The following is a 27,740-nucleotide window of genomic DNA, read 5'->3' on the forward strand; positions in this document are numbered from 1 at the left end:
GGGCACACTCTTTCCATATCGTCCAGTCACTCTGGTGATCCTCAGCCCCATTGTGAGCACCAAACTCGATTTCAGCCATTGTTGGCGGCAGAAACAGCTTCTGTGAGGGATACCCATGCTGTGGGCCTGTTCATGGCCCTGGCCCCTGACTCTCCTCCACAGAGGTCGGTGACATGGCAGGGAGGAAGTCTTGGATGATTACTCATTCCCCTCACTGGGGGTCCCAGCTCCAGATTGTCAGGGGCAGTGGCTTTGAAACCCCAGCAGGAGAGTGTGGAGTAGGCTGCCAAGGGGCTAGGCAGCTAGAATTCTAGCCACAGCTTGTCAGGGAGCAGGGGAGGCATCTAGCTGCTCCAGCTGCAGTGAAGAGGAAACGCAAAGTTCTTACATATCCATCCCATTAGTCCGTCTGTCCATCCATCCATCCATCCATCTGTCCATCCACTCAACTCTCCATGTGGCCCTTCAGCACACAATCAGAACACAAAGGTGGAGGAACTAGTTTTCTTGTCTGCTGTGATCCTCTCAGTTTTCCTGATCAGTGTGAGGACATGGGGTGACCTGCTCACTGGGAGTGCCTCTGCTTGGATTCACTCTGAATCCAAATCACCCTGGGCTTGGGCAAGTCACCTCTCCACTCTGAGAGTTTGTGGGACTGAAAAAAACCTTAGAGTTGCCTTGTGCAGGTCACTTGGGCCTGTAAGGAATTCATGGTGGATTTGGGACTGGATCGCAGGATGCTGCCACTCATTTGTAAAGTGGGAGTGGGAATCCTGTCTCTCCTTGCCTCCTGGGATTGTAGGGAGGAGCCCACGGGGTAAAAGGTGGGAAAGCGCTTTGAGGCCAGAAAGTCCCAGAGGAGCACCCCGGGCCCTGGCGGCTGGGCCAGGACAGATCCCACAGTGACCACAAGGGGTCAGCAGACACTTGTGCGCTCAACTAGGATCTGCTGGAAGGCACAGGCTTGTGTGCTGGGGTCTGGAAGGGAGGCCAAGTCATTTCATTCCTGGAGACCCATAACACAAAGAGGTGGGGACATAGCTCAGTCCAGCCCCTTGTGGAATCGAGAAGTGTTACTCTGGGTGTGACAGTACAGAGCCTGGTCCAGCTGCTGACTTTGGAACTCTGCCGGGCTCTGAGAGCTGAGGGGGCAGAGCTAGGAGCAGGCCTGGGACTCCCTACCTCCCCAAGTAACCTTTCTTTGGGCTTTAGCTTTCCCACCTGCAACCTGGTGGCTGATCTCTGCACTTTCTTCCAGTTCTCAGATCCTGAGATGTGGCAAAGGGCTTTGCACACATCATGCTCCATAAATACCTGCATTTGAATGGATGGGAGAGACTCCTGCTCTGAGCAAAGCCAGGCTTATACAAAATGATAATTCAGGATGAGTTTTGCTTTACTAATGTATTTATCACTTTCCTGATGAGATCATTTTAGCCAGTCGGCTCCTCTGGGAGCTCTTTCAAGGTTCTGTCACCAAGTCACTCTCAGCTTCTGGAATGACCCCCACTGAGAAGCTTTGTGTGCCGGTCTTTCTCAGTTCTTCCTGTGGCTCACCAATGTTCACTTTCCGCTTCATTCATGCTGTGTTTATTGAGCTCCTTGTATGGCACTCTTGTAAGTGCTGGAATAAAACTGACTCAAATTCCCTGCCCTTGTGGAGCTTACATTTGAACAGTCCCTAGGGGGAAAAATGAATCAGATGAAAACCCTGGCTGTTGGTGGCTGGTGCCTCCTTTGGGTTCTACAGGGAGAACTATTTGGGCTACATTTGCCCTGTTCAACCCATTGGCCACTGGAAATGCTGCCCACAAGCCTGGAAGGCTGCATGTGTCCTCATTCCTCGCTGCTGCAGAAAGGTCTCATTCATCTGATGTATGTGGGCCCTATAGTTAGATGACTCTAAATCAGAATCCCAGCTCTGTCTCTCAGGAGAAAGTTATTTTACACCCCCCACCCACCCTTGGAGCTTCAGTTCCTCGTCTGAAAATGGGAATAATTGTGGTACCTACCTTGTAGGCTTGTTCTGAGAACTCAGTGAGCTAATGCTCACCTCAGGAACCTGGTATGAGGCCTGGCCCCTCATAGCGTAAATGTGAAGGGGGTTGTGGTGTAATTGTTGTGATATACTTGGAGCTGACATGTAAACCTTGAGAGGCAGCCTGGTGCAGGAGAGTGAGCCCCTCAATTTGCTCTGCGACCCTGGGCAGCATACATCCCATCTCTGGGCTTTGCTGGACTTCTCTCTTCCTTCGGATTTCAGTTAATCCCTGAGGAGTAAGAAGTTAGACTGAGATACACTCATAACCCATTGGTCAGTGAGTGCCTGGTGGGAACGGGGTCATGGAGCAGTGGTCAGTCACTGGGGCCCCAACCAAACCTTCCTCTGGTAGTTCTACAGGGCTGAGTACACGGGCTCTGTAGGATGAAATGGTCACAGGGAAAATTGGTTCCTTGGCTTTGTTCAAAAGGCAAATTAGAGGACTGGGAGCACCTGATCCTGTGGAACCTAGCTTTCCAAACTTATTTCCTGTACTTCTTCCCACAAACCAAACCTCATGAATTCTCTCTCTTCTCCGAAGAGGCCTCTTGATTTTCTACTTGTTCCTACTGTTTACCCTGTGAGGAATACAGCCCTCCCTCCTCTCCATTTGAAATTCAGCTCAGACCCTTTAAGGGCCTGGTTTCTGGTCCACCTTCATGAAGCCCGCCCTGATGTGAGCTCTCTCTTCCTGGACTAGATGCACCCTATCCATCTTTCATACCTGGTGTTATCATCGTTCACCATATTACCTTCATTCTCTGATGGGACTGGGAGCTCCCACCAGGCAGTTGCTGGATGAAGGGAGGTTTGCCTCCCCCTTTCTTTGGGAAATTTGCATCATGTACCACCAACTATATTTTCTGGAACTCCTGGGTCATTTCCAAGATGTTTTCTATGTTCTTTTTCCTTCTACTGCTTCAGAGATTGTGTGCTCTGTCACTGAGGAATCATTGACTATCCAGAAAAATTTTCAAACACATCTAGGATTGCTATCACTCTAAGCAGAGGGCAAAACAGAGGCTGCTAACCAATAGTCCTCCTGGGGTTGACAGTGGGGATGTTGAGTTTGGTCAACACCATTTTTTCCATGGTCTTGAGGTTAAGCACTTTGGTGGAGGGTAATGCAAGCTCTGATTAGCAACAGCTTCTACCAGGACTATTGACCTAAAGCCAAGTGCACTTACCTTCCTGGCCCCTGAAGACATGTAATTTTGTGACCACCCAAAAGTGTGAAAACACGGGTTCCTTTAAAATATTTAACTAGTTTCTACAACTTTAAACTTGCACTTTATACAAAAGTGAAATGTGACAGTGTATATAACAAAATGGGAACTCCCCTCTTGCTCCTCTCTGGGACCACCAAGTTAACAGTTTCTATGCATCTTTCTAGAAATGTTCTAAGATCACAGGTCCTTAAGATGAAGTTCATGGTCTTCATAAATTATATGTAAAATTTTAGATGTAAATGCTGATTTGTATATTCTGTAGGTTCCATCATCATCTTATGGGGGGTCCACGATACCCCCCCCACTCCCCACACACGTTAAGAACCAGTGACTTTGAGACTTCAAGTTCAGGATATTCGACTAACCCCCACGTTGGCCTCTCATCTTTCTTGAGACCCCACTGAAATAGAAGTATAGAAAATTCAAAAGTACTAAACACTCAACAGCAAAGAAAACTAAAAAGAAGACCTTATTCCACAAATATACCTTGAATTCCTACTATATGCCAAGTCGTCTTCTAGGCCCTGATGGTAGAGCAGTGAAAGGAATCTGACAAAAATTCCTGCCATCCTGGAGCTTACATTCTAATAAGAGGAGACAGAAATAAACCAAATAAATCACTTAGAAGGTGACAAATTCTGTGGGAGAAAAAGAAAACAGCTGTGGGTGTTTGGGAAGGCCATGTTGGGGGGGTTTAAAGAAAGATGGATCACCGCTGAATGAGAGATTTCAACAAGTACTTGGAGTATGGCAGAAGATGAAAGCTCTTGATGAATGAAACAGGTGGAAGGAGCAGCCAAGAACATTCTCTTAGCCAACTAAGGAGGAGGTGGAGTCAGCTGGCTTGAAAGAACCCAGGGAGGGATTTGGGTTCAAAGTCAACAGGTTATAGAAGAAGGGAGGAGGGAGGAAAGAGAATGAAAATAGGGGATTTTATTCCTTAAGTAGTTAGTAAGCTCATGGGTGTCACTTGTATTGTTATTTGTAGGCCTACACATATTTTTACAATATTCTTTTGTATCTACTTAGTATATGATAAACTCACACACAACCTGGGGCAGATGGGCCTGTGGGGTGGTGGATACCTGCTCCAACCCACTGTCCTACCCTTCTTTACACTCAAGTTTCCTAAGTGCAGGTAACATTTCTCCCAAGCAGAAAACAGTATGGCTTTTCTCTTAGGAAATTGAATTCAATATCTCAGGTCAGCTAGAGCTTGCAGTGTGGATGTTGGTACCACAGAATAGAGGCCTCCTGACTCTGCTATTTATGATTCTGCTCGACACTGGGCTTCTAGCCAGGTATTCTCATTTAGCGAAAGGCCCAGAGGTAAGCCAGACCTAATTGTGTAATAGCAGAAGAAACCTACATCCACTCATTTTACAAGGTACTCATTAATGGATATACAGCCAGAAAGCGGCCAACCTGGGATCTGAACAGAGGCCTTCCTTCCAAACTTGTGCCCTTAGCTCTTAGCTCATACATATCCTTTCCTGGGTAAAATAAGGCACAAACTACTGTCAACATTTCTATCTGTGCCCACAAGCTTATAAGAGAATCTGTCTGGATTTTGAACGAAGACCAAACGAAGACCTCTCTGGGAACAGAGAGGCCTGGGTTTGTTTTGTTTTATTTTGTTTGTTTTTTTTAAACAGGCTCCACACCCAATGTGGGACTTGAACTCACAACCCTGAGATCAAGAGTTGCATGCTCTACCAACTGAGCCAGCCAGGTGCCCTGAAAGGCCTGGGTTGTTATCCAGTTAGCAATGTGACCTTGGGCTAACCTCAGGTGGAAATGGTGGCTGTGACCAGCTCTGTGGCATGAGGTTGGATTAGCTATCCCAGAGTCTTCCCACCCACAAGGCCCTTCACTGATTATCTCTTAAGCTTTTCCCACTCCTAAGGTCTGCAGGGGCAGCCTGGCAAGGCTTCTTTTGGGGGAGGGAGGCAGCTGTCTGGGGGCAAGTGTCTGGTGTCTCTGTTCTCTTATGACACAGGTGGACAGGCTTTGGGGCTAGAGAACCTTCTGTTTGAACCTGGCTCCCCATTTGTCCATGGTGTGACTCCAGGCAGGCCTTTAGCTCTGTGAACTTCAATTCCCTCTTACGGAAACATGGGGGAATTTACAGGGCTGTTGGAAAGGTAGGAGGCGAGGTTTGTAAAAGGCCCAACATTTGTAAAACAAAAGCGTTTCGTGGTAATTTTCAAACCTATACAAAAGTGAAAGCTGAGAAAACCATATAATGTACTCATGTGTACCTGTCACCTTGCTTTAACACTGTCAACCCCTGGCCGTTCGTTGTTCTTCTGTTCCCCACCCACTTCATTTTTTAAAAAGCCGTATTATTTGAAAGCAAATCCAAATATATAATTTCACCCAGAAGGACATCAGAATATATCTCTACAGATAAATCCTTTAAAGAAATCACAATACCATTATAACACATATAACAAAATTAACAATTTCTTAATATTCCCTAAAACCCACTCTTTGTTCAATATTACCCAATTTTCTCTGAAATATATTTTTTGCAGTTGGTTAGTTGGAATCAGGATCCAAACAAGGTTTACATACTGCATCTGGTTGATATGTCTCTTAAGTCTTTTTTTTTAAGATTTTATTTATTTATTTGACAGAGAGAGAGAGAGAGCACAAGCAGATTCAGCTGACATCAGTCTGATCAGTTCTTTATGAAGTTCCCCATTTACCCCATCACTTAGAAGTTTTTATAATCGTTGCCTGGACCCATTATTTCGTTTAGGGTTGCCAAAAGATGACATTTTCTTCTAATTTTATTATTCCTTCTGCATTCATTAGTCAATTCTTTTATAAAGATTTTCCCCCCATAAACTCTTTGGTTACTATAGATAGAATTTGTATAAGAAAGGAAGGATACAGACTTAATATCAGTTTTCAGAATAATGAATTGGTCCTGGTCATCAAAGGCAACCAATGAAGTTCTGTTTTGTTTTGTTTTGATTTATGCAACTTTAGGAATTTGTGGATCAAACTTATAGATCTTCATATATTTGATGTTTTGACCCACTGTAATCATTATTCTTTTGGATGTTCAAGTTGTCCCGTCCTTGGCCTGTGAGAGTCCCTTTAAAGTTGGCTTCTAAGTCCTTAATGGCCTCTTTACTTTCTGGAGGTGACACAATGTCTCAGGCAGGCTCATCTTGCATATTTTTTGCCCCAGACTTGGAGACATCCATTTCTCCAGCAGGTGGAATCTTGCATTTTAAATTTAAAAAATCTCCCAGGAGATCCCAGTGCCCAAGAGGCTCACTTTCTGTAGGATATAGGGTATTCCTGATTGTGTGGTGTCCAGCTAGCTCCCTGTTTCATCTCCTGCCCTGCTCTTTCAAATATGCTGAGCTCTTTGTTACTTCTCAAACAAGGTGTTCTCTCCTGATTTGGGGCTTTGTGCATGCTGATTCCTTTGCCTTGAATGCCCCTCCACTCCCTGCCCCTCTGACTCAGTGCAAACCCTTGCCCTTTCTGTGATACCTTCTTCACTCACTCTGGCAGCTGACTTAGATCCTATTATCCATTTATTGCAGCAGTCAAAACATATCATTAAACTTTTAATAGTTGGCTTCCTTCCTTGGGTTGCAAACACATCTGGCACATACATAGCCAGCACTGAGCTTTTCCCATTGTTGTGGCTGTTTTCCAAGCCTATTAACCTTGGTCTCATCTCTTTCTGCTCTGGCCTCTATTTAATTCATTTCACGAAACATTTCACAGAGCACCCCTCTAGTTAAATAACTGGAGAATACTTACTGAGCATCTACTATGCCAAATGTGCTTTACATACATGATTTTATCACTCTCAACTGGTGAGGTAGGGATTATTATCCTCATTTTACAGATGAGCAAGAGGAAGCTCAGTGAGGTGGCTGAAGGTCCCATAGCTAGGGAGTGGCTGGGCTGGGATTTCCGTAGTGGGTCTGATGCCCAAAGCCTAAGATTTTCCCTTCACATCATTGTCCATCAAAGTGTGGTCAATGATCCACCCACATCAGAAACCCCTGGGGAGCTCATTAAAATGCATGCTCCTGGATTCCACCCCAGACCTACTGACTCAGAATCCTAGGAAGATGCAGATGGAAAACTGAATTTCCAATAAGCTTCCTTGGGATGGACTGAAACAATTATTATTACTTTTTGAATAGGTGAACACACACACTTAAAACTTTCCAAATGTTCAAAGGGTATAAGAGCAGGCACCCCAACTCCATCCCCCAGTTGCCCAGTTCTCAGGCAAAAGGCAACCACTTTTCCTTGACTCAAACTGAGACCATCTTTGTATTTACATGATATACCAAGATAGGCAGGTCTCTGCACTCCCGCGCTCACAAAAATCTGCAGGTAAGACCACCATTCAGGGGCAAGTGCCCCAGGAAAGGGTCCCAGAGTCACCAGCAAAGATGGCAAGGAGTTCTGTTTGGGGAGTGCCTGCACCACCTGTTTCTAGGACATTCCAGCGTGCTCGGCTCGGGCTATCACTTTGTGTAGGAGGCTGGTCCCTGCACAGGCAGTCTTGTCACAAGCAAAGATCAGGAAAGAACAGTGGGCAAAGGGAGCGTAAGACTCGTTAGGATGAATAGAGAGGAGCCTGCACAGAAGTCTAGAGATGGAAGGGTCTGGGTGGGAGGCCCAAAGCCAACATTTCCACTTGTATTTTCCATTATTTGTGGTAACCATCGACCTTTTCCTTTAGGATAGTCTTTAAAATATTTAACCTTTCTGGGATCACAGACTCCTTTGGGAATCTCATAAAAACCGTGGGCTTTCTCCCTAGAAAATTGCACAGACACATAAAACTCGGCAGACGATTGCAGAAGCTTCATAGACTGCCAGCCAGGATTACCCAGGGATATCCAGGAGGTCCAAGTTAAGAACTCCGCTTTCAGATGTCCCTTGTCATACTTAAAACGCCCGGTTTACAAAAACTCTTTCTGTATTCGTTTAGAGAGCCTGAACTATGTCGCCACTTGCAGCGAAGTGCAGGGGCAAGGACTAGAGGCCAGCCCGCTCAGGAGGTGGAGGCGTTGGTGACTTCGGCCATTGAGCTTGATCGTCGGGTAAGGACGCACAGACAGGTAATGGCTCTCATGGGGGTCGGTGGGCGTCCTCCTCAGCTTTTAGCGTCATCCGGCTGGGCCCCGGTGCTTCGGGAGCATTTCGTGGTTTCCCAGCGCTGCACCTGCTCCTCCACACCGCAATCTCCTGGGTTTCGGGGAGCAAACCCACCCCGGACTGGGGAGTGCCGGCGCTGGGCTCGGCAGGCAGAGCTGCGCTGCGAGCCGGCGGGCTCCGCATTCATCATTGTTCCCCCAGCGCCTGGCACGGGTTGGGGCGCAGGCAGCGAGGGTGGCCTAAAGCGCGCCGTCCCTTCCGCGTCGCCCGCCCACGAAGCTCTAGCGCCACAGGTGTTTCCAGGGCGCCTTCCAAGGGCCACACCTGAGCCGGGCGTTCGCGACGCACGGGAGGGACAGAGGTCCAGCTCCGGCCCGCTGCGCGCGGAAAGGACAACAGTCGGCTGGCGCTGGCGGCTCGGGGCGCACGGGGCCGCGAGGGGACCTGCGCGCGCCCCCGCCCAGCGCCGCGCGCTCGTGACGACGCCCCCGGCCCCGCCCCCGGCCTCCGCCTCCCGCTTCCCCCTCCCCGCGACTCGGCCGCGCTCGGGTCGGCGGGCTCTATGGGGAAAGCGGCCGCTCTGTGCCGAGGCGGCGGCTGTGGCGGCCGCGCCCGCGGACTCTCGTCGCTGTTCACGGTTGTCCCCTGCCTGTCCTGCCACACGGCGGCGCCGAGCATGAGCGCTTCCACGCCTGGCCCCGGGCCGGAGCCCAAGCCCCAGCCCAAGCCTCAGCCCCAGCCAGTGCCGAAGCCCGAGCGGCAGCCGGTGTCGGAACAGGTGTCGGAGCCAGTTTCTGAGCCGGTGCCAAGACTGGAGCCTGTGTCTGAGAAGACGTCCGAGCCAAGGCCAGAGTCCAAACACGGAACGGAATTGCTGCTGGGTTTGGGGCTGGGGTCAGGGCCCTGGCCAGAGTTGGGCTCAAGTGTAGGGGCTGGGCCCTGCCCCAAGGCCTCATCAGAGCAGCTGCCGGCCCTGGGGCCAGTCGTGGAGAGTGCGCTCTGGACCAAACCTGAGCCAGGGTCGCTGCCGGCGTCAAAGCCCCCGCCCCTGCTGCGACCCGGACAGGTGAGGGCATCTCTTGGGGTTCCAATGTCAGGGACTGGGGCGACCTCCACGGCGCCTAAGGCCTTACTGCCTCTGGACAGCTTCAAGGGCTGGCTGCTCAAATGGACTAACTACCTGAAAGGCTACCAGCGCCGTTGGTTCGTGCTCAGCAATGGTCTGCTGTCTTACTACAGGTATGGACATGCCACACTGGGGCATCTGAGGTTGGAGGGTGGTGATGTTGCAGTGGTGGTGACAGAGGGTGTGTGGGGTTGGAGGACACTGCCACTAGCCCAGGGTTGTTTGGGAACATGGACTCTAGCAGGAGAAATAATATCTCTGACTAACCTCCAAGGGCTGGGGGCCCTGACCTCTGACAGGGGAGCCCCCCTGTGGACAAGACTTCTGACCAGCTTGGGTTTCAGGATTGTGGGGAGGTGGAGTGAGAGAGTGATCTGGGGCCTCAGGGCCCCTCTGGTCTTGGGGGTAGTGGAGCCTTGGGGCAGCCAACCAGTGTCGGTTCCCCAAAGTCTTTGATTCTGGTTCAGGAGCTAAGATCATTGTGTTAGGGATTGAGGGAAACAATCACCTTGTTCAGTCCTTGGAACGCACTGTGGGAAGGACTACTTGCTCCCCACCCGCCAGCTGGTCACTTAGTTTATTTCCCACTCTTCCTGACACCACTGGTGGTCAGGCCTTGGGATGGGCACAGCAGTCCAGATGTATCAGATACAGTGTCTGCGTTTTAGGGGCCCATCTTAGCATTCTGTGGAGAACCAGAAGCATTCCACTGTCACCTTCCTTATTGCAGAAGCAGCATGGGATTCAAAATTGAAGCCCAGTAGTGAGATAGCTAGTACTGTCTGCCTGACGAAAGGGAGAAAGATACCGGAGGCTTCTCTCTTTTCTAACTGGCTAGTGCCTTAGTATGTTTCCTGGGGATGGTTGGTTTAAACTTTGAGATCTCAGGTCACCCTATGCCATTTGTTCTCAAACATGAGCCAGTATCAGAATTCCCTGAAGGGCTTGTTGAAACATAAAGTGCTTGCCTCTCTGCCGAGTTTCTGATGCAATGGGTCTAGGAGGACCTGAGCTTTGTCATTTCTCACAAGTTCCCAGATGCTGCTGCTCCGGACCACAGTCTGAGAAGCACTGCTCCGTTGTCTTTGCAGACAGGAGGGCCCTGCCTTGCTGTTTGGTGAAACTCAGGTCACCTCGGTCACTTCACTTGGCCAGGCAGTATCCCTTCAGGTTGCTCACTATAGGGTTTGTGGGATTCTTCCTCGCCTTTTTGGAACACAGCTTCTGGGGGATGGTTGAGTCTATGATGCCCCTGACAATTAGGGAGCTCCACTGAACTTAAATGATGGTTCCCACTCCAAAATGGGGACCACTGTCATTAATTCCTGGCACGGGAGAAAACTGACAAGTATTTCTCATGTGCCTTTCTCATGTGGTATCTTGGTGCCCCTCAGCCCCCTCAGCTGCACCCACCAGATCACACAGAACATAGCGTTCTTATAGTTAGGTAACCAAACAAGAAATGATTCTTTTCCAAAGGGTGTTTTTATCCCACTTACCATTCTCTGTCAGGTGTGTAAACATTTCACCAAGACATGCCGTGGTAGGGATCATCCGTGATTTGCTATAAATGTGTCACTGTCAGCTGTGGACCACACACTCTGTTTTATGTTACATTCACTTCATCCTCACAACCACACTGTGAGGTGGGCTCCAGGATTGTTGAGGGGTTCTGAGGTTTGACAGGAGGATGTAGCTTGTCCGAAGTCACTGGCCCCATCGGCAATGGGGAGAGATTCTGACCTGGGCCTGTTGTACTCCACAGTCTGTGCCTGTCCCAGATCTGTGTCCTAATGCCCACTTTCTCGAGTTCACATTGTTATCTGTATTTACCAGGTACCACTAACCTAGAGGGGTCAAGGGAATGTTTATGAGTATAGGGTCCCACAGTTCTAGTGGAAGTAAAACCTGATCTCATGCACTTTTCTTTTGTTTTATTCTAATCAAAAGAGCAAAGATTTACCAATTTCTTTTCTCTAAAATAACTGTTTGTAGACAGTTGGCATTTCAAGGTTATCTCAAATGTGCAGATTCTCTGGGCAGTAAGAAAAATTCTTATTGCTTGCTGATAAGGTTGTGGGGACAGATACTGGTTTGGGGGGATGAAGGGGATGAGAGCAAGTCTCTTGTGTGTGTGCTTGCACAATCCCCCTCGGTTGCTTTGTTTTTGGACATTTCTAGACTCCAAGGTGGGCAGAACTGTTGCTTGACTTGTCTGGGTGGAATGAATGATTCCCAACATTAGGACAGCCCTGTGCCATCATTTAGTACTATGTGAGTCTTTCCATGAATATGTCCTCATTCCCATTTTATTTTTATTTTATTTTATTTTATTTTAATTTTTTATTGTTATGTTAATCACCATATATTACATCATTAGTTTTTGGTGCAGTGTTCCATGATTCATTATTTGTTCATAACACCCAGTGCTCCATGCAGAACCTCATTCCCATTTTAGAGGAAAGGAAACTGAGGCCAAATGAACAAACCTTCCGTGGCTTGCTCAGAGGCACCTCACTTGTGGGTGGCTCCCACATGCCAGGGGAGATGGGTGAGTCTCCAGGTGCAGAAAAGGCCCCTCTGAGGTGGAGCCCAAACTGCCACTTCTTCCTTGTACCCCTGTTGTGCCTTTTGGAAGACCCTTTGGACTGCCCCTCCTTGTGCTTCTCAGTACTTCAGATGTTTGACATCGCTCTCCTGTCCCTGCTTCTGGTTTGAATTCTGCCTTCTAGACCAGACAGGGCCATCCTGCCTGCTGGGGTCAAGGACAGAGTGCCCTCCAGGTCTGTAGCTCATAGTTCTGATGGCAGCAGGGTGGGTTATGTGGCTCTGTCTGTGCCCGGTGCTGTATATATGTGTTCTCTTCTTACCCTGTCTGGAACCCCAGCTCTTAGTGGTTCTTTTTTTTTTTTTTTTTAAGATTTTATTTATTTATCTGACACAGAGAGAGTGAGCCCAAGCAGGGAGAGTGGCAGGCAGAGGGAGAGGGAGAAGTAGGCTCCCCACTGAGTAGGGAGCCCGACATGGGGCTCGATCCTAGAATCCTGGGATTATGACCTGAGCCGAAGGCAGATGCTTAATCAACTGAGCCATCCAGGCGCCCCTCTCAGTGGTTCTCCAAGTGTGTGTGGCTAGAAGAGTGGCAAGATTCAAGTGCTTGTGAGCTGAAGACAGAGAATTTTTATTCATGATCTCTCTCCCTTAGGGGCCAGGTAGAGCCAGGTTTAACCTAGTAGGGTGATGTGCCTGGTGGAGAAGGAATCAGAGCCATTTCCCTTGCAAGCTTCCCTTTTGGAAAGACCACTCTAATTTTATTTTCTTCTTCTTTTTCTTCTTCTTCTTCTTTTTTTAACTAAGTGAAGCCTGGCGTTCAGAGAAGTATCTTCAGAGAAAATGTGGGCACATATTTCTTGTGCTCTCTCCCCTCTCCCATCCTCTAGCCTGCCCCACTCCGGGATAACCACCATTCCAAATCTGTGTCACTGTCTTCTTTCTTTCCTTTTTATTCAGTTTTATCTCATCTATATGCAATTTTAAAAGCCCCATAGTTTTCGTTTCAACCATTTTTAACTTTATAAAAAGGGTATTGTACAATATATGATTTGGGGGGACTGATTCTGATGGCTTTACAACAGTCCAGGACGTGGGTGTGTTACTTTTTATTTATGCATTCTCCTCTCGATGGCTGACCATGACCGTTCTTGTACACGTGCAGGAGATTCTCTTGGGTGAAATTGCTGGGTTGTAGGAATGTGAAGGTTCACCTTACATAATGCCAAACTGTTTTCCAAAGCAGTTGTACCAATGTATACTCCCACTGGCAGTTAATAGATTTTATGGATCTATATCCTTTTGCAACACTTGGTATTGTCTGCATTGATTTTACCAATCAAATGGGTATACTATGGTATCTCTTAGTCTTGACCTGAATTTCTATCCCCATTATTTGTACCTTAATGGAAAATCAGTGGAAGTTTAGATTAGAATTTCTCTGTTATGTGTGGCTTTCTCGGGTACTTCCACCCTGGATTTTGCTTGAGAAACTCATTTGATCACTTAAGTTTGTTCTAAAGGAGAAAGTACCTAGTGCCAACAGCTGGGCTTGGTAACAGTCCTATTAACAGGATTTAAAAAAATGCTCTTTGTAAATATTGCCACATATAGAAACAATTTCGGGCAAGTATTGGTAACTGTTGGCAGGTTTTTACTTCTTTCCAACAATGTGCTAGGAATCTAAATAAATACAGGAGATGAGATTCTTATTCTATTGCTGACATGCTTAGTCACATGTCTCTTTGGACACAAACAAAGAGAATGTGGTCTTTCGGTTATTAGTTCCCATTTAAAAAATTTTATCCCCAGTTCTTATCTCATAGAGAACATGTGATTACATGTTACATTAAGGAAAAATTCATAAGTGATGTGGAAGTTTCAAAGGTATCGCTTCGGCAAGTTCTTAGGGCAAGAGTGTTCCACGCATGAGCTTTCTCCACATTAATGACAACATTGATTTGGTTAAGCAAAATTCTGTTTTGTGTATACCAGTTGCCTATTTGGTGACACTATAAATGATATTTGTTTCCCAGGATACGATTTCAAACAGAAGCATTTGTTTTAATTTATTTGTTGTTCAGACTGATCTACGCGGGTAGGCATAGTTAGGCCAGTTAGCAAGGAAGTCCTCAAAGAAATTAGCCTGGGTCTGTAAGAAAGAAGACTTCAGTCAAGTAAGAGTAAATTTTGAAAGTCTTCTGGCTGAGGAAGACCACTGAACATGTGGTGAGCTGGGCCCATTGTGGGGTGGTACCAAGTCAGGTGAGAGAAGATGGCACACCAAGACATCTTTGACTCTGGGATGGATCATGTACTCATTCTTCCGGTGAGACCATCTCTCAAAGGCAAACTCTCATGTAGACGGGCTGCCAGGAAATAGTAGTGTTCTCAGCGTCACTTTAGGTAATACTCGAAGGACGAGGATGGGAAAGACTCTCCAGTTGCAAAGTGTCCCTGAGGATGCAAGTCTGCAGGTTAAGCCACTGGGGTCTCCACCCTAGAAGATGGTGGCCTTATCATATTGGATTCAGCTTTACTTTAAAATATCATCCAGTGTTTCATACTATAAGACCATTAGGAGGCTGAAAAGGAATGCACAGGCTGATAACGTGTCCACATTTGCTTGAAGTGTATTTTCTTAATGTTTAGCAGAAGGGTGTGGTAAAGAGGTTGTGAGTGGATTGGGAGCATACTTTGGAGGAACCCAGTACACACCAATGTTCTTAGCAAGGTCTAGTGACACAGATTGTAATTTTCCCCACCAATCCTGTTCCTTCGGCTAACTTTTCTCTTTCTATGAATAGCTGAAAACCTCTGAGTCATGCTTGCTGCTTCCTCCTTCTCTATTCTGACATCAGATAGAATTGCGAGCCCTGCCTGTCTTTCTCCTCTAGTCCCTCCTCTCCGTTCCTAGGGCCACATTGTGGTTCAGGTCTGCCGTCCGCTTCACTGGTGTCCCAGCTTCCAGCCTCTGTGCTGGACAGCGCATCCCCACTGTGGTGCTAGCTCCCCACGCAATGGCCCCGGACTTGCGTTGTCTTCTCCAGGCTTCTTTTTCAACAGTTGCATCCCTTATGTTGTTCATACATCCCTCCCTGCATTGGTTTTCTCCTGTTTGAAATACCCACAGTGGCCCCTGACTGATCCAAGGGCCATTGTCTTCCTTCTCTGGGAGCCACACACACACAGGGTGCCCATGTGGGCATCTCTGCAGACAGCTTTTGTACAAAAGGAACACCATGGCCAAGTTTGGCGTCTTCTTTGCATTCCGCATGGAGCCTGGCAGGTGCTTTGCTGTTGATATGTTCTCAGTAGCTTGGCTAATCTGAATCGAAGAGTGAGTGAATGAATGAGAATTGCCTGCAATTTTATGAGATTTCAGGGAGCCAAGTATGTTAGTGCCAAACTTGGGTTTTTCTTAATTTGTTTTCAGTTTCAAAAACTTGTTTGCTGGAATGAGATTGGGATGATAAGTGGGAGATTGCCGGCTGAAGCCCTTAGTGCCAGAAAAGCTATAGTTATGAAATGCAGATTATCTGGATCTATTATGTTGACAGATTCGACTGTGTTGAAATAGGTTCTTCAGTGAAACAGTAGCCTCTTTCTGTGGTCCTACTTTGATATTTCCATAGGGTTGCAAGTGTTTGTGCACATGGTCTGTATATACCTAGGATGACTTGTCACTTGGTAAAGTGTGGTGGTGGTTGGAGGAATAGGGAGTGAAGGTAAAGCTATTACAAGGGCTTTTCTCGATCTTATAGCTCCTTCAACTGGTTTCGCGTGCACCAGGTTTGCTTTGCAGGCCCTCCACGTGCAAGACCCTGTGGGAAGCAGGCTATGGATCAGAGGTGATGCCTCCACACTAAAACGTTAGATCCAATCAAATAACAGGCCCTCACATCTGTGGGGTTCTCTGCAGATGTCGGAGCAATTTCTAGTTCATGGTTTCAGTGAGGAGTGCAGGCCAGGAGCATTGTTCCGATACATGGAGGAAGAAGTGGGAGTTCACGGATGGCACCAGGGGACAGCTCATGGACTCCATCCACCTCATTGTGGGGGAGACCTCTTGCTGGGGCCCTGTGTTGTGATCTCCAAGACTAATCCTCTAGGTTCCAAAAGGAGCCAGGAGGACTCCTAGGACTCAGCATCTATCTGTGTTCACAGCTGTGCTTTATTACAGCGAAAGGGGGCAAAGCACCATCAGCAAAAGGAAGAAGGGCATGGGGTGAAGTCTGGGGAAACCACGTGCAAGCTTCTGAGGGTCCTTTCCCAGTGGAGTCACACAGGACATGCTCAGTTCCTCCTCAATGAGTTGTGACAACATGTGTGAAATGTTACCAGCCAGAGAAGCTCATCAGAGACTCAGTGGCCATGGTTTTTACTGGGGGGCTGACCATGTGGGCACTGTCTGCCTGGCATATACCCACCGTCCAGACTGCCAGAATGAAAGCAGGTATTCAGCATAGACCGCGATTTTGTGTGAGTAGTTTAGGCACAGTGAGCCACCTTTAGCAGTTAGTGAGTGGGGGGAGCCCTCTCCAAATCCAGACTCCCAGATGCCAGCCCAGGGCAAATCTTTCAAAGGATAAGTGGCCTCAGGCCAGCTGTGTTAATTCTTTTCTGCATAGCTCTGACCTCCTTCCTCCTTGCAGACTTCAGTGATGTCAGGCACAGGGAAGGGCCAACACTCGCTCTGGTTCAGGGAGAGTGAGTGCTTACATTTGGCTTTAGTGGCAGAGTGGCTTCTTACTGCCTATCAGAGAAAACACACGCCAGTCTTGCAGGGTATGGGCATGGCCTGCTGCTCTGTGTGCTTGAGAACCTTCTCTTTGGAGCCTCTGGCCACAGTGGTTGTTCCTTTATTGTTTCATAGACACTTTTGTCATCTAGACCTTCCCTGAGACCCTTTGGTGACTTGATTTTGCGCATGACTAGAGTGCACTTGCCACATGTTCTTCCTTCCTCTGCAAGTACTTTTGTGCCTTTGATGGAATGTCTGATGTGAGTTCTTCAGCTTGTGCCTTCTTTGGGGAGGGTCTGTTAATCCAAGATTGGGGCCTGATGAACAGTCCGGAACATTTGTGACAGTAAGCATTATACCACCTTTGGTTGTATCATTTATCAAGGGCCAACAATCTATAATGCAGTGTGGGAGATGGACATGCATACCATCCATCATAAAACCACTGCGTGGAGGAGGAAGGGGAGGAGGGATATTCGTACCCATCCTGGCCATTCAGTAAAAGGCCAGCAGGTTCAGACACAGTGCCATGGGGGAGCTCCCAGGGAGCTGGGTATTCGAGCATGCAGCCCCCATGCTGCCTATAGTCTTCTGGGGTATAGTTGGCAAACTGTCAGCAAAGAAAGGTCTCTGAAAAGGGTGTGGGGTTCCTTAACCCAGATCAATGTCTGCTTATCCTAGGAGGAGAGAAATACACTCCACTGTAAACTGACATACAGGGAGTAGGAGATGGTAAGAAACACCCTGAACGGAATTGAAATTGGCAGCTTTGATGTGTGGTGAATCACACACATACCAGGTGTCACCACACAGAGATGTGGCTTTAAGAGGCTCCTTTCATAATCAGACGCATGAAGCAAACTGTCGTTGAGTTTCAGGGTCATGCTGGGTACTCTGTTTTTTTTCTTTTACATGGGACTCTTTCCCGCGTCTGTTTCCATTTTTAAGAGTCCTGATCGCTAAGCTCCACTCGTCTTGACACCTCATCACATGCTCAGCCACAGCTCCGCGCACTGAAGGCCGATTTAACAATCTTGACTCACACCATTTGATCTGCGTTGCTGGGCCATTGCCTAAACCAAGAAGAGGGCTATTGGCATTGCTGAGCTTGCGTAGGACACTGCCAGATTGTGTTGTCCTATGAAGCTGCAGTAGGTACTGTCTTCCCGAAATACAGTGTGTGGCCTTCCTGGGCTCACCCCTCACTGCCCTGCCCAGCTGGGTGCCCCGTCCCTCTCTCCCTCTCTCTTGATGCCTGGGCCTTGACCCATCTTCTGCCTAGTTTGCCTTATTCCCCCTCTGCACACCACATGCCCTTCAGACTCCCCTTCAGATCTCTGCACCAGCCAGCCTTTCAGCCGGGAGATCCCTCTTCATTGCTCCTGACATCCTAGCTGACAGTCTTAATTCCAAGTCATCTCAGGATGAACCTGCCTGCATTCCCCTGCAATGAACTGAGCTGGCAGAGCTGTCCTTCCTCTGATGCCCTTTTGTGTATTATGTCATTTGGCCGTGTACCCCTATTAGCAGGATGTTGGTTTGTGTCCCTCCTTTAGGTTAACATCCGGCTCCTCCCCGCCAGAGCCTGGGGCTGTGTCTTCCCACTGTAGTGTCCCCTGGGGTGTTGAGCATAGTGCCTTCTACTTAGTAGATTCTCAAGTTTCAGTGAAGTCCTTTTTTAAACTAGAAGATACTTTGTCATTTTAATCTTTTTACATGTTATAAAGACCCAACATACAGCCTGAATTATTGCAGTAGCCCATGGGCAGTCACTGAATTGCCAGGAGAATTGAGTGACCCAAGAAGCTACACATTGCTCGGATTTTTAGCTCCTTTTCTGAGGCTTAGCATGAGCCAAGGATATGTGACAGTATTGACAACTCATTGTACTCATTTGTATTTAAAACTCTTCGGTATGAAGAATTTTAAACATATATAAGAGTAGACAATAGTGTGACAAACCCCTGTGCACCCATTACCCAGTTTCAACAATTACTAACTTTCTGGCCAATCTTATTTCGTCTCAGTCCCCCACCTGCCAATACCATTTCAAAGTGAATCCCAAATATCACATTTCACCTGTAAATGTTTCAGTATGTATCTCTAGAGGATAAGGATTTTTAAGGACATATCCACAATACCATTGTGACACTAAAACAAATGAATAATTCCTTATTATCAAATATCTGGTGTTCACAGTTTCAATTGTCTCAAATGTCACAAAATGTTTTTTTGATTCATGTGTTTGTATCGGGACCCAAGTAAGGCCTACCCACAGAATTTCGCACTGTCTGGGTTTAGCTGATTGCATTCTCTTCATGTAGGTTAACGTGTCCTCACGGCTCTTTAATTTGACAGATAGATCTAGAAACTTGATCAAGTGATTATGTATTCTTCCATCAAGAGCTCAAAATGTCTGGTGGCTTCTTGGTTTGTGATGTTAGCTGCTGGTGATAATCAGTCTTCGATTAGTGTAATTCTATCACTTCTTATTTATTAGCAGGAATACCTCCAGAAGGAGAAACCTCCCCTTATCTACTACTCTGGTTACTCAGGGGTATGGTTCACACAGGAAAGGCAGAATAAATTCTTGATTCTTTCCTTTTAATCACAGACTCTCAAAATCATGAGTTGGTTCTTATCTTCCAATGGTGACCAATCCTTTTTGTTTTCTCAAAAACACTATCATCTCATGGATACAAACATGTTTGCTGTGTTTCAGCCCACTGTTGTATTGCCCTTAATCGTGCTCATATTGTCCTGCCTTATCTTTGCCCTTACAGGGGCCTCTTCACTTGGCTCTAGAGTCTTTTGGATAGGGCCCTGATGGTGTTAATAGTTTCCTGTGTCTAGCTTGAAAGCATGCTCCAGGCTCTTCTTATACTTGTCTTAACCCAACCCTGGAGTCAGTTAAGGTTCCAATTTCATTCTTTTGCTTGTAGACATTCAATTTTCCCAGCACCATTTGTTGAAGAGACTGTCCTTTCCCCATTGAGTGGTCTTGGCACCCTGGCACCGTATATGCAGGCATGAAAATCAAACCCATTTGAACAACATCTATACTGATTGGATAGGACACTGTGCCACTTTCAGGGTCCACCTGCAACTCTGTCATCTGGGACTGTGGGAAGTTAATCCAAGAGGACAGACCTCTAAATTCCCTTCCCACATCTCCAGGCTTCTGTAACTGGCTAGTAAGCCCTCCACTTGCAAAAGATGATTGTGAAAGCCTAAGAGAAGATGGGTGGAAATAAAAGCACACAGGTTGCTGACAAAGATTGCTGACATGTACCTTGCATTTTAGCACAAGAGACTCCTTCATCTTCCATTCATCCCAAACACAACCACTGCTTATCCTCAGGACCAGCCACATCTCTGCCTTTCTAGGATCATCTTCTGGTTTCTTCCTCTACTGTCACACCCCAGTGACAGTGAGCTCTGTGCACATCCTAATAGGGGAGGGGATAGATGAGAGTTAGAACTGGGTCCTCAGCTCACTTGTGCTCCTGGATCAGGCAGCCCCCAAATAAATCACCCCAAAATTCAGAGGTTTAAAGCAAGTGTGTTTTATTCTTGCTTGCATGTCTGCAGATGGCTGGATCAGCTCTGCCTCCAGCAGCAGCACCTGGGACACTCCTCTGCCTTGAACAAGTAGGCTAGCAGTTTCTCCCCATGATGGTAGAAGTATAGGAGGGCAAGGAGGAAAGGAAGCACCCCAGCTCGAGCCTGCATACCTTCACTCTGGTCCATATTCCATTGGCTGAATCAAGGTACATGGCCCCATCTAATATCAGGTGGGAGGGTACCCACTCCCCACTCTAGTGGGTGATCCTCCAAAATCCATGACGAAGGGTGTGGACATGTAATTGTAATTCAGGGAGGACATTAGGAATTGGGAAAAATATTTCAGTGTATCCCAGCCTCTACCCTTCCTTCCAATGATCATACTCTTCATCTGTAAAATAAGGGGGCTGGACTGGATGATCTGTGGGGTTCCTTCTAGCCCCAACTTCCTTGAGAATTTGATGAGGAAGCAATTGGAAGAAGTTGGGGGAGAGATGAGCTATCTAAGATGATTTCTGCCTGGCACTGGGCTTGGCACAGAAATGTCTATTGGCTTGGCGGCTTGGAGATCACAGTCCAGGCGGCAGGGAGGCTGGTGGCTGACCTGGTAGAGAAAGAATGGGTGATGCTCTTGCTGAGCCACAGATGGGTGAGTGGTGTGTTCCTGTTCCATTTGGGGAGACACGCAAGCCGACTAAGTTGGGGGGCATCACCTTTTGCTGCGTTGTTCACATGCTGTGACAAGAAAGACACCTTCCTTGAATTTTCCATTTTTAGAAAACGAAATTATTTTGCCAGTTGTGGGCACAGAAGTGATTTTCTTCTTCTGAGTCCTGCAGTTCTCCTAAGTTTGCATTTATTTTCCCAGTCAGTTTACTGAGTCATTCCTTCTGGAGATGACATTAGGGCATTCTTAACCCCCGAGCAGATGCCCAGAGTGCTTTCTCTCTCACTTACATTTACCTGAGTACCTCACAGCCTGTGCAGCCTTTGCAGCCTTCTAAATTTTTTAAAAAAGATTTTATTTATTTATTTGAAAGAGAGAGAATGAGAGAGCACATGAGGAGGGGAGGGTCAGAGGGAGAAGCAGACTCCCTGCCAAGCAGGGAGCCTGACACGGGACTCAATCCTGGGACTCCAGGATCATGACCTGAGCCAAAGGCAGACGCTTAACCAACTGAGCCGCCCTTTCGCCCCTTTGCAGCCTTCTAGATAGTAATGGCTTCGGACTGCAGGCCTCTTGCCTCCCTTCCCCTCTCAGCCCTGGTTTGCACTTGGTGACAATATGTGCTTCGTGTGCAAGTGCAGCTCTTTGAGGGTAGGACCAGTAGCTCATGTGTTGTCTGTTTCCTCCTGGAACAAATCAGTTTTCAGTAACTATTAGCCAGACGCACACTGCTCAAGCAGGTCATTGGAGCCTGGGAAGCTGGGGAGCAAGATTTTCCAGGTCCCTGGGTAAGTTGCATGGTGTGGAAGAATCTCTGGTAGGAAAGGAACTTACAGGTCATTCGATCCAACCATTGACTTGAAGTTCATTGACTTCTTCCTATGACATCTTTGCCCCATTAGCATCAGCCTCTGAGCAGACCTCTCCGGTGACAGAGAGCAGACCTTTATCTCCCAAGACAAGCTGGTATTCCTTAGATAACTCTGACTGTTAGAAAGTTCTTCCTCTGTTGAGCTGAGATGGGTTTCCAGGGAAACTGTCTTCATTGGGATGTTTCTCTGTCCCACACTCCTGGACTTATCCCTTCCTCACAGCCATACTCTTCATCCTCAGAGAGGCTGGCTCAGTGTCCCTTTGTGTTTTCTCTTCCTGCATAACAAATCATCCTAAAATTTAGTGGCTTAAAACAATAATAAACATTATCTCATGGTTTCTGTGGGGCCAGAATGCATGAGTGTGGGTGGTTAGTTGGAGGTGATTTTGCCTTGGGATGTCTCATGAGGGCTGCACTTACCTGAAGGCTGGACTGGGTCTAGAGGTTCCACCTTGAAGGTGGCTCACTTATGTGCCTGGCAAAGTGGTGCTGGCTGTTGGTAGGGGGCCTCAGTGCCTCTCTCCATGGGCCTCTCCAAAGGGCTGCTTGGGTGTCCTCACAACATGGCAGCTGGCTTTTTCCAGAGAGGGTGACCCAAGAGAGAGCAAGCAGAAACCACAGTGGTTACTTGGTTGTTTTTTATTTGTTTGTTTTGTTTTGTCTTTTTTGTTTCTGTTTTTGTTTTTTTACCTTTTCAACTTTTTTGACTCTGTCATTTCCACAATATCCTGTTAGTTACACAATCAGCCCTGCCAATGTGGGAGAAAGTCTCCAAACCTCTGTGGCCCACACTTTTATCATCTGTAAACAGCCCTACTTGGCTGTTTGAAACAACCCATGAGGAAGGACTTGGTAAACCCTTCATAACTGAGAGGGATGTTTTGAATGTAAGGATTTTGCTAGTAGTAAAACTTAACTAGTGAAAACCTCCTGTTTAACCTCACAATCCTGTGTAACACATACAGTCAAGGAAAGCAGGTCTGGATTTGCCAGAGGATGAGGAAGACATATTTGAGGGTTCTTTTGGGTATAGCCAGGCTGTGGTCTATCCTTCTGGATTTCAGGAACCTTTTCGCAGGGGGACCCCTCTGTGCTGACAGGGCCCTTCCCTTGTTCAGATCAAATGATGGAGGACAGACAGAAGATCTTACACTCTTGTTGGATTCTGTGGGGGCCCAGGAGAGCTACCACCCCATGGCAGAAGTCTGGACCTCGTCTGTTTTCTTCACTGGTCTGAACCTAGTGCCTGGCCTGTCACGTTGACTGAACAAAACAGTGAACGTGCAAGCAGGGGTGACAGTTGTTTTAAACACAGTCTCTGCTGGGGAAGTCTGTGACTGCCTGTGGTGTGAGGCCTTCAGCTTTGCAGGCTGCTGTCATGTGTTGATAGGAGTTCAGCTGCCATTTCTGCTTCACTTGAAACTTGGTGGGAGTCACTTTTACATAAGATCATTCCATCTAATATTAATATCAATGTGCATAAGACTGGAGGCCATGAAAGGAAGAAGTAGAATTCCTGAATAAATTACATGTCTCTCCATCAGATCTGTAAGCTTGTATTGTAATCTGTGCATTTAATTTTGTAATTGGCCTTGGTGTGTTAAAATTCTATCCAAGTGTTTCCTTAATTGACTTCTAATTTGTGGTGTTTCAGTCTTTTGCTTGGCTTGCTAACTGGTTTTCTTTTTTAGAACCTCCTTTGCTTAGTGTAGTATTTTTGGGTGGTATGTTTTAGTGCTGCTGAAATTTTAAGCTAACGGATCACTTGTAAAAGGAAGAATCTGGGTTGTTGGAACATTCTGTAGATTGTGGCTGCAGCTACAGAGATTGTGTGATGATTAAAAAAAAAAAACAACACAAATCTGTTCAACTCTACTGAATTGTTCTGTGCCCATGACTAGGTCTTAAAATAGATCCAGCCCTGTGCCCTGAGGACCTGTCATCTTTTATCTCCTCCTGAGACGCTCAGTGCACAGCCTCATTCCTGTGCCTGGCTCACTGGGACTCAAGAGATCCCCTTCACCATCAAAGTCGTTCAGCACAGGGACGCCTGGCTGGCTCAGTCGCTAGAGCATGCGACTCCTGATCTCAGGGTCATGAGGTCAAGCTCCACGTTGGTTATAGTGTTTACTTTAAAATAAATAAATAAAATCTTTAGGAAAAAAAGTAGTTCATGGGGTACCTGGGTGGCTCAGTCGATTAAGCGTCTCCCTTCACCTCAGGTCATGATCCCAGGGTCCTGAGATCAAGCTCCCTGTCAGCTCTCTGCTCAGTGGGGAGCCTGCTTCTCCCTCTCCCTCTGCCCCTCCCCCTGGCTTATGTGCTCTCTCTCTCTGTCTCATATGGATAATAAATAAAATCTTTAAAAAAAAAAGTAGTTTAGCACTGTTGTTGGTCGTCACTACACACAGGGAAGAACTTAAAATGCAATGGATTTCAAATGGATTTTATTTTTTATTATGGGAAATTTCAAACATATGAAAGTAGAGATGTTGGAGGGCGCCTGGGTGGCTCAGTCGTTAAGCGTCTGCCTTCGGCTCAGGTCATGATCGCAGGGTCCAGGGATTGAGTCCGGCATCGGGCTCCCTGCTCAGCAGGAGGCCTGCTTCTCTCTCTCCCACTCCCCCTGCTTATGTTCCCTCTCTCACTGTCTCTCTGTCAAGTAAGTAAATAAAATCTTAAAGAAAAAAAAAGTAGAGAGTTGGTATAAGGAACCCTATGTCCCCATCACTCAGTGTGAGCAAGTCTTACCTTTGGGTCAGTCTATGGTCTCCCCACCCTCACTTAACCTGAAGCAAGTCCCGAACATCTTTACCCTAATTTTAATAATTAAGTTTAAAAAATAATTTTAATAATAACTAATATTTATAAATATTTCAGTATGTATCTCTGTAGAGATGAAGGTTTTTAAAAAAACATAATCAAAATGGCACTAACATGCCTAAAAGTTTAACAATGATTCTTTAATATTATTAAATATCCAGTCAATATTAAAATTTACCCATTGATTTAAAATCATTTTTACAGTTTCTAGAAATCAGGATCCAAATAAGGTTCATTTATTGCAATTGTTGATATTTCTCCCCAGATTTTTTTTTAAAGGTTTTATTTATTTATTTGCCACGGTGAGAGAAAGAGGAGGATCACAAGCAGGGAGAGTGGCAGGCAGAGCAGCAGGCAGAGGGAGAGGGAGAAGCAGACTCCCCGCTGAGCAGAGAGCCCGATGCAGGACTCGATCCCGGGGACCCTGGGACCATGACCTGAGCCGAAGGCAGATGCTTCACTGACTGAGCCACCCAGGAGTCCCCTCCCCAGATTTTTTAAATAAACTTTTTGTTTTGAAATAATTTCAAACTTAGAGGAAAATTTCAAGAATAACACAAATAGCTCCTATGTACCCCTCCCTCAGATCCCCCAGTTGTTACTATGCTCCATTTACCTTATCTTTCTCTATGTTGTATTTATACATAATATTTCTTGATTTTAAGAGTAAGTTTCAGACATGATGCCTATTACCACTTACTACTTCAGTGTGTATTCCTTAGAACAAGGACATTCTCCTATGTATGCACTGTAAACATTGATATAATGCTATCATCTAATCTATGGATCCCATCCAGATTTTGCCAGTTGTCTCAATAATGTCCTTTAGAGGTACAAGAGCCAATCCAGGATCATTGATTGCATTTGGTTGTCTTGTCACTTTAGTTTCAGTCTGGAACAGTTCTTCCATTTTTTCTTGTCTTTCAGGCCCTAGACATTTTTGATAAATACATGCTGATTACTTTGTAGAATGTGCCTCAATTTGGGATTGCCTAGTGTTCCCTTATGTTTAGATTCAGTTCCTGCATTTGTGGCAGGAATACCACAGGATGCACTACTGTGTCCTTCACAGTGCATCATATCAGGAGGCACATGATGTTTTGTCCTGCTACTAGTGATGTAACTTTTATCATTTGGTTACGATGGTGTTTGCCAGATTTCTCCACTGTAAAGTTAACTTATAATTATTAATTAATAAGTAATTGATCAGAACCAACTAATTAATAAGCAATTAATCAGAATTAATAAACAGTTGGAAATGGAAGCAATTGATTATAATCAATAAGCAACTGATTAGAATTAAGTCATAATTTAGTTACTTGGAATAATTAATTAGAATAGAGCTAGAATATAATTTACATAATCATTAATTAATGTGTAATTAATTAGAATTAAGTTAGAGTGTATTTTTATGCGGAGACACTTTGAAGCTAGGCAAAACACTGTTCTTTAACAAATCGCACTGGTTTTTAGTACCCTTTGGTTATTCTTGGCTGAATCAGATATGTTATTATTTTGATGGCTGTCAGTTGACGGTTTTTCTTTTTTTTTTTTTAAGATTTTATTTATTTATTCATTAGAGGCAGAGAGAGAGAGAGAGGCAGAGGGAGAAGCAGGCTCCCAAGGAGCATGGAACCCGATGCAGGACTCGATCCCAGGACCCTGGGATCATGACCTGAGCCGAAGGGAGACGCTTAACCATCTGAGCCACCCAGGCACCCAGTTGGCGGTTTTTCTTATAACACCATTCTTTGCACATTTATTAGAATGCATTGTACTATAAGGAGGAGCTTTTTATTTATTTATCTGTTCATCTATTCATATCAATATGACCTCATGGATTTTTGTCCCATCCAGTGGGTTATTATCAGTAACTCTCATTTATATTGATACTCAAATTTTCCCAGCTTTGGGAAGGAGGAGTCTTTTTAAACTGGCTCCTGTGTCCTTTTGACATTACCCATCACTGTGAACATTTCTTTAGTTTTGGCACAACAAAATGTTCCTGGTTTATCTTGTACTGGAATGTGCATTTCTCTGATGAAATTGCTTTTGTTGGAAAATTTAGAAGCCAAATTCTGGATGCTAGGTGTGCTCATTATCATTGGGACATCATTGCTTCTAGGCTCTCTCTGGATAGAGATAGTTTTTTTTTCTCACCTTCCCTTTCCATATTTCCAGCTTCAGACTTTGACAATAAAAGCTCTGACTCCCACTATCCTCAATATATTTACATATTTGCTCAGTTTTCTGTATGAAACTACTCTCTCAGCCATGCTGACCAAATCCTGTCTGTTCCTCCACACCCAGTCATACTTGCTGAATTTTCTTTAAAGATTTTATTTATCTATTTGTCAGAGAGAGAGAGAGGGCACAAGCTGGAGAAGTGGCAGGCAGAGGGAGAAGCAGGCTACCCGCTGAGCAAGGAGCCCAATGAGGGACCCAATCCCAGGACCCTGGGATCATGACCTGAGCCGAAGGTAGACGCTTAACCAGCTGAGCCACCCAAGCATCCCAACTCGCTGAATTTTCTTGACCTTAGTGTTGCTGATCTTACCAGTGATGCCAGTCAAACCTCTCTGCCTCAGGCCATGGCTGAGCACAGCCTGGGAAAGGGGAAGGAGCTTCCCAGTCTCTTTTGATTTATAGGTTCTTCTTCTCTCTTTTTTTCCCTTTACAATTTATTGACTGAAGAAACTAGGTCAGGGGCGCCAACAGTCTGGCTCTCTCTCTGTTTCTCTCTCTCTCTCTCTCTCTCTCTCTCACACACACACACACACACCAGCAGCCATTGTTGACAATTTCCTAGACCCATTATTCAGTACAGGTTGCAAAATGATGATATTCTATCATTCCTTTTGTAGTTATTAGTAGAAATAATTCTATAAAGAGAAACTTCCCCTCATCTAATCATTTGGTTACCCAATAGTTTTGCTAATATGGAAATGGCAGGAAAAATGTTCCATGCTTTCCT

General features: G+C 46.2%; 1 protein-coding gene across 2 annotated transcripts in view; it reads left to right on the forward strand.

The window, feature by feature from the left end:
• The first annotated feature begins 8,949 nt into the window (after window positions 1-8,949).
• Window positions 8,950-27,740, forward strand: part of OSBP2 (oxysterol binding protein 2) — a 163,099-nt gene continuing 144,308 nt past the window's right edge. For both annotated transcript variants that reach the window (XM_025858202.2, XM_025858203.2), the window contains exon 1: window positions 8,950-9,657. In XM_025858202.2, the coding sequence (XP_025713987.1) occupies window positions 8,981-9,657 (677 nt within the window). In that variant the 5' untranslated portion in view covers window positions 8,950-8,980. The remainder of the gene's footprint in view (window positions 9,658-27,740) is intronic.

The sequence above is a fragment of the Callorhinus ursinus genome, unplaced genomic scaffold (genome assembly GCF_003265705.2).
Source record: "Callorhinus ursinus isolate GAN/ISIS: 27379988/994484 unplaced genomic scaffold, GSC_fseal_2.0 scaffold72, whole genome shotgun sequence".
NCBI lineage: Eukaryota > Metazoa > Chordata > Mammalia > Carnivora > Otariidae > Callorhinus > Callorhinus ursinus.